The sequence below is a fragment of the Penaeus chinensis genome, chromosome 36, assembly GCF_019202785.1.
Source record: "Penaeus chinensis breed Huanghai No. 1 chromosome 36, ASM1920278v2, whole genome shotgun sequence".
Classification (NCBI taxonomy): Eukaryota; Metazoa; Arthropoda; class Malacostraca; order Decapoda; family Penaeidae; genus Penaeus; species Penaeus chinensis.
Window position 1 is genome coordinate 14,694,132 of NC_061854.1, and position 7,500 is coordinate 14,701,631.

The 7,500-nt window shown below is 34.3% G+C and overlaps 1 protein-coding gene across 1 annotated transcript in view; it reads left to right on the forward strand.

The window, feature by feature from the left end:
- The window catches only part of LOC125044964 (dynactin subunit 2-like), a 10,678-nt gene extending 5,247 nt beyond the window's left edge, over positions 1 to 5,431 (forward strand). Inside the window, exons 4-9 of the mRNA XM_047641940.1 lie at positions 1,468 to 1,579; positions 1,774 to 1,928; positions 2,074 to 2,311; positions 2,926 to 3,114; positions 3,485 to 3,587; positions 4,427 to 5,431. Of these exons, the coding sequence (XP_047497896.1) occupies positions 1,468 to 1,579; positions 1,774 to 1,928; positions 2,074 to 2,311; positions 2,926 to 3,114; positions 3,485 to 3,587; positions 4,427 to 4,605 (976 nt within the window). The 3' untranslated portion in view covers positions 4,606 to 5,431. The remainder of the gene's footprint in view (positions 1 to 1,467; positions 1,580 to 1,773; positions 1,929 to 2,073; positions 2,312 to 2,925; positions 3,115 to 3,484; positions 3,588 to 4,426) is intronic.
- The last annotated feature ends 2,069 nt before the right edge of the window (positions 5,432 to 7,500 follow it).

Here is a 7,500-nt window from a genome sequence, read left to right on the forward strand (position 1 = left end):
TTTACCTTTTTTTTTTGGGGGGGGGGGGGAGGGGGCTTCTTTTCTTTTCTTTTCTTTTTTACTAATTTTGTCTGATTTCCATTGGTAAAGTTTTTTTTTTTTTTTTTTTTTTTTCAAAGAAGGCATATATAATATTTAGTATACACCCTTGTTATAGTACCTAATTTTTTTCCACAGACACTGATATTATACATGTATACATATTCTAAACAAATTTTGTTTGGTGTTTGTGGTAAACAGGGTGGAAGACAACAAAATTCATTTTACTTTCTAATTTTTCCATTTCTTTATTACAGACTTGTGAGTCTCTTAACTTACCCTGTCCTTTTGGCAGCTGTTTTTACACGTCTAGACCTATTTATAAGAGGAATATTAATGTTTTCCTCACCATCAGAATATTGTCAATGTATTTCTTTCATAGTACAGGACTTGTACTGTGATGCAGTCACAGAGAGGACTTCATACTTACACAGTGACATCAAGGAGCATTCATTCCCTTAGAGAACAACCATAAACTAAGATCTCAATAGGCAGTCACTTAAATCAGAAGACCAACTGAAACTGTGGCATCAAAAGGCATTCTATGGGTGTTGTGCCACAAAGAAATTTTTTTGTGCATTACAGTTAGAATATGTGCTCAGACCTGCTATTTACCTGGTGTTTTAGTGTGCACTGATGGTATAGCTGTTGAGTAAGCTTTTTTTTTTTTTAATTAATATATTTGTGAATATTACATTCATCAATGAATAATGGCTTTTCATAAAAGCTTTCATCTGTATTCAATTTTGTATAGTTGGAAACTAAGATTGATAAAGTGAGGACAGGTGAAGTGAGGTACCAGTAGATTTCAGTATTTTGTAGGTAGTGATGTCTCAACCACAGTCACTACTTTGGTCCATTTTTATGGAAAGATGATTAGTATGATATGTGAATGATTGTTCAGTCAAAATACAAAATTATTTCAGAATTAGTACTTGGATGAATGTAATTAAGATACCTTATTCCTTATTTTCAGTCACATTGTGAACTGTATATGTGCACAAAGTCTTCCAAATAACATGAACCATGCACTTGAAACCAGTCATTGTACATCACATTATCAGGGATTTGTTGTGTTGAGTCACTCCTGTGACTGCCTGTAATTAAGAAGACCAGCTTCAACTGACTTAGACATATTTTTAGTTAATTAGAAGACCAATTCAAACAGTGATGTCAAGGGGCATGACTTAATTGTAGGATAATGGGAAATCTTTCCTTTCACCATTAAAGGAGCTGGAAAAGATATTAGCAGATTTACTTATATGTGGCTCATTTTCCCCAGTGCTTCATAGGGGACCAGATACACTTTGTGGGTCAGAGCAAATTGGTAATTTCTCTGTCAGTGTTAAAAGATGCTAGTCATTCTTTTTTGCATACTAAGGAAAAACACAGTCTTATATATTACCATATTTCTTATCTTTATCCCAGACGAATTGAGTGGGAAATCGCGGGTCAGGGAGAGGAAGAGACAGTTATGCAAAAGTACCAAAGGCTGAAGTGTGAGATGAATCACCTGATGGAAGAAGTGCAAGCTATTAAGGTAAATAAAATTGTAATGCTGGAAATTTTGTTAATACTTTTGTTGTTGCATTATGGTATAATTTTGTAAATTATTATATTGAGACAATTTAGAATTTTAGCCATATTCTGTCTTTTTATAATCACCATTGTCACATATCAACATTATCATTAATTTTGTCATTCTATTTTAATTGTTCAAAATCATTCCCCCAGGGATCAGTTCCTTGCGGAGATGGCACAGTATCCTCCGTTGAGCTTGGCAAGCAGGTGGAAGCCCTTCATCACACGCTGGTTGACCTCAAGCTTGAGGATACTCTTGGGCCTGAAATTGTGGCATCCATCTCACAGCCCCAAGTTGCTCTTCAGAAGTCAGTTCATTAGAGTTCTATGTTTGTGTATTTCTGTGGTATAAGGCTATATATATTGATTGATTGATTAGACAGCTTTGTTGCATTACCCACTTTTCTTACACTTTACCATCTTTTATCACTAGCTGCCTCTTTTTTCCTCCAGGAAGCTTGTTAATCTCCTTGAAAGCTTTAAGAAGACAGGCCTTGTGGCGGAAAAGGGTGAATCCAAAGCCCAGCAGAGTGAGGAGAAGCCGGCCCCCAGTGCAGGTGGCTCAGCCATTACTTACGAGCTGTATTACGCCCCAGAGCATGCAAGACTCAACCAGCTTGCTAGAGTTGCAAACTTAGAGAAGAAGATTGATCATGTTGAGGGGCTTCTAGGAAACAACCCAGACAAACTCGTAAGTATTGCGAAATTTGTGCTTGTGCTCATTGCAATTAGTTTCTGTGTTCTTTGTATTTTTGTCTTATCATCACTTCAGATGGAGATCATGTTCCTCTGTTTTATAATAATCTTATAGTTAAGTCATCTGGTAGTTTACTGGATAGATTTCTATATGACAGACTGCTTTTAGAACAAAAACTTATCTAACAACATGTTAGAAATATTGTATCACCTGATTACCTCACTGTACAGACATAAGTGAGAAAGAAACAATAATATAATTAGACTTGAGTTTTGTATATAAGAATCATCATACAAGTATATCACAAGAACTTTAGCCCAATAACAATGGGTAAAAGTTTTGCTAAAGCCAAGAGAAGATGGGTGTACATTAGTAATTCCACTCTGCTCCTTGAAAGTTGTCCTTGCTCACAGTAGGACACATTAGACATCATCCTGGCATGTGTGATTATTCACCATTACAAGTCATGTACTGTCACTGTGTTAAAATGAATTATTTTACCCAGAAGAATGAAGCAGTCACATCTCTATCCAATTTCAAACTTCTTGATTTACAACTATTACTATAAAATTACTCATCAAACCCACCTCTCATCAACCCCTAAACAGTCAAGCCTGTCAGCATGGACCAATCACAAGTCGGTAATGGGGGCTGTGCAGGTTCTCAGTGCCCGTCTGGCTCTCCTTGAGCCTGCACATTTAGACCACATCGAGGGCCGACTCCACGCAGTCCACACCAGAATGAATTCCATATCGGAGAAGAAGGCAGCTATAGAGGATGCTGATAAGCAGAGCAAAGTAATTTGTGAATTGCATTTGTAATGGTAGTCAGTTCCTGTTATGATAGAGAGTTGGTGTTTAAAGTTGCAGATACATGTCTAAGAATTAGTCTAGCGTAATAAAAATGATTTTTCTTCTTCACCATACTCCTGGGTTATTTATATTTAGGTTGATGTTCTGGCCATTTATGATCATTAGAGTTAAGTGTAGGCATTCTTTTGGTTTATTGTAATTCAGTCTGTTGACAAATATGCCTGTATTGTATTCAGATTCATATTTTGGCCACTCCTTTTGTTGAACTTTGTTAATAAATGGGATTCATATTACACCAGTATAGGGCTTTGTGCATAATTGAAGATTTTCTTGAAAACCAACTAAATCATTCCAGGTGTCAGAATTGTATGAGTTGGTGAAGAAGACAGAAGCTCTTTGCTCAGCTCTTCCAGAAGTTGTTGACCGGTTGGTGTCCCTAGAAGGCCTTCATGAACAAGGTGAGTTCAGTAGTAGCTTGCAACTACTAGTCCAATACCTGTAAGACACACACAGGGTTTTGTTTCTCATGAAAGTTTGTGTTTTATCTCATGTACATCGTTAAGCTTAGTTTACTGCAATTTTTTAAAGATGGTTATCATCATACCTAATTAATAAACAACTTATTTTAGACTAAAGAAACTATCAGTAAAAAGAGTGGATAATTTTTAATGGATAAAGGTTAGCTGTTGTGCCATGCAGTTTCAAAGATTGTCCTGCCAGACATAGGAAGTATAATTCAGAAATGCCCCAAATGTAGAATTTTACTAATCTGTATACACTTGCTTTTCATATAGCTTAGATTATTCCTTTTTTTTTTTTTTTTTTTTTTTTTTTTTTTTTTTTTTTTTTTTTTTTTTTTTTTCACATAAGACATGGAATAATACATAAAAGATATTTGTATAAGTATATCTGATAGCATATCTTACTGTCAAGACAGTTGACATATATTTTGATTATTATGAGGTAGTTGTCATTCAAAATTTGCAGTGCAGTCAGGAACACTTGTAAGTGAAAGCCTTGTTGGAAAAGTTAACTTAATAGGCATAAAAATCAAAGAGGGTCTATTCAATACAAGAATTATGTGCATGTTCACTGGATGTAACTGTTTTGTATAGTATACATATTTAATTTCCTTATCTAGATTCAAACCTAATTAATAAACAACTTATTTTAGACTAAAGAAACTATCAGTAACAAGCACCTTACAGTTACCAAAAATATTCTATATGTCACTCATGTCATAGGGAAGGAAGGCAGACAAGCAGTCTAATAACCATGGTTTGATTTCCTCTTACAGCTATGCAATTTAGTGGATCACTTAAGCAGCTGGACGTAGCTCAGACACGACTGACCTCCACACTGCAATCGAATGCTGATCTCCTGTCAAGTGTACAGGACAAGTTCTCTCAGAATCTGGGGATTATTCACAAAAATATTGAGAGCCTTGACACCCGAGTCCAGAACTTGGGAAAGTAAAATGCCAACGTGCAGCTAATATGTAGTTTTTTTGGCTTTACTTTTCTTTTTTACTCTCTCCCTCTTTCTCTTTCTTTGTTTTATAAGATATTTTGCACATGGTACTCTCTTTTAAGTCACTCAATTTTAATTTATCTCTTAGCATATAGCATTTACGTCTATGGTATGGGAATTCTCGCCTTAAAGAGTATCGGTAACTTCACTAAGGTGTTAACTAATTCTGTCATTTGATATTTTGCATCACAGAACCCCTTAAATATTTCAATTGTAGCTGTTGCCTCCCACATTTTGTAGACAAAAATTGGCTGTGTACTTCTTGAAATATTCTTGTCTGCTTTTGCGATGAATTAGTGTTGAAATTCTGTATGTTAATCACGACATAATCTCCAGCTTGCATTTGTATTCTGAGACAGGAATTCCTTAGAGAGAAGCTAGCTCGTATCATTCATTCCTAGGACATAGCCAGTTCCCTTACTTGTAAGCAGTGACACGAGCAGTGATGGAATGGCCTTATGAATCGTACCGTACGAGAATTGTAAGTCACCACTAGCTTTAAGAAGCCTCAATAAAAGATGCAAAAAAATATAATTCCTAATTTATTGTAAGTTTTCCATGGTGATTAATGCCTCAGACTCCTCCAAGTATAAATGTTATTTTTTTTTTTTTGTTTTTTTTTTTATTATCTTGTAATAGAAAATCAAAGGGTGGATGGTTGATGTTCAAAATAAAATTTGGCTACAAATATTTAAGCAAGAAACCAAACTTTCTTAATTTTGCTCATAACACAAAATTGTTAACTTCAAAAAATATATATTTTTTGTTGACATTTTTTTGTTTGATTTATCACAGATATATTTGCTTCTGCATTATTGAAAATATTAATTCTTGTATGTACATCTGATATTTTAACATCAGTGACAGAAAAGTGTCATTACTGAATAAACTGATTTTATCAGGACAAAGATTGGCATATCTATACTGTACTAAGTCTGATTTTATTGCAGAGTTCAGAGCAAAAGAGAAACGTATCTTAGCTGGCTTAATAGTCATTGTTACTGTATGTTACTTTTTTTTTTATTAAACTATGGGCCTTGCAATCATATTATCAAGGTTCTTAGCTCAACACACAAAACATTTCTTCAATTATTCCATTAATTTACACAAAATCAAATTAAATGTTTACAGTTGTACATCCACTTATGATGAATACACAGGAATACACTCGCCAGAGCTTATGATTAAAATTCCAATGATGATAATTACTAAAGATTCCTTTTTAAATATTCAGGAGTATACCAAATGGACAGCTAGATTAGCGTGTTTTTGTGGTAGCGACATTATTTTTCCTTTTTGTATATACTGAAAAAATAGCATGATGTTGGTTAAGAAAACACCAGAGAAAGAAAGTTATATTACAGTATAATGTTTATGAAGATGAGTATACATTTTAACATTTATTAACAAATAGTTGAAGTGATAAAACCACCAAAATAGTAAGAAAATTAGTAAAGATCAGAAAAAAGAGAAGAATCTAAAACATGGTGTTTGTAAATAAAGTTTTATGTTAATCAGCCTGTGCCAGTTCTTTGTATTCTCAGCCACATGTAGTTGAAAAATAATGCCCAAGCTGGATTTATTTTAAGGTACTGGTTTTATTGTACTTTACCACAATGATTACTACTGCATAAAGAAAATACAGTACTGTATGCTCCATTAAATGAAGAAGAGTATCAGAATCTTTACTTATCAGATCCCAAATAATTATAACATGTAATGCATATAGAGAAAATTAGGGTTGTTAACACTATGACTCATAGATTCAGTTTAAGTTAACAGATTTACTTTTTCATAGGTGATTCCACAGCCAGTTCAAGCTAGGATTATTGATCATGAACTTGACCCAAGAGAGGTTGGGGATGCACTCGTTGACATTTAAATCCATTTTTTCTAGTAAACTTGGCATTAGAAGGATTATCTACATTTCTATCCAGCCTTCACCATTTGATTGGTACCCTGTAATCCATGCATTATTTATGGTAAGTTAACTTTCTGGATTTTGAGCGTTCATAATTGCATAACCATTTAGGGGGATCGCCTGCAGTGGGGAGGCAAGGGGGTTAAAATCAAGGAATCCTTATATGTAGATAGTGTATGCTAATAGGGTGCATTTTTCATACCAAACTGTTCTAGCCCCTGATCAGAAAACAACCCCAAAATACTTTTTTTTTTTTATATATGTTAGATATATGCTAGATCATTTATGTATATAAATCTAATGAGAAATAGAAGAAAATCCCTAGAAAACAACCTACCTTTATTTTTACCTGATATATCCTCGCATGTCCAAATATTGAGTTTATTTCCTTACATACATGCTTAAAATATTCACAAAAATGAATTCAAATGAAAAAAATGGTCTTTATGTACAGAATCTTATTCATGCAGTATAACTAGTACAAGATCTTGAATTTGGCAGAGATTTTACGAGCTGGCCAGTATTCCGCAATGTCATTTTTCCTTTCCAGTTATATGATCAGATTTTTAAATGGATAAATGGTTACTGGGTTGTCAAGAAATCATTGATATGTACATTTTTTTAAAATAATTATACATTTCCACTTCTTATCACGCTTGGATACCACCATAATCTGCCAAAAACATGTAATAGCAATGCATATACCATATAAAAAGGATTTAGAATTCTGGAAGACATTACCTTTTATGGTTCAAAACCAAGCTTAACTCAGGCCCCCCACCCCTCCAAACTCTGGATGATTCCACAACTAAATACCATAGAGGATTCCTGGGTACGACAAAGGTGCAACCTCTGACCGAACTATTCTCAGAACCAGTCATGCCCTCTGAGATATCTAGAGCTTCAAGGCTTGCCAAGGG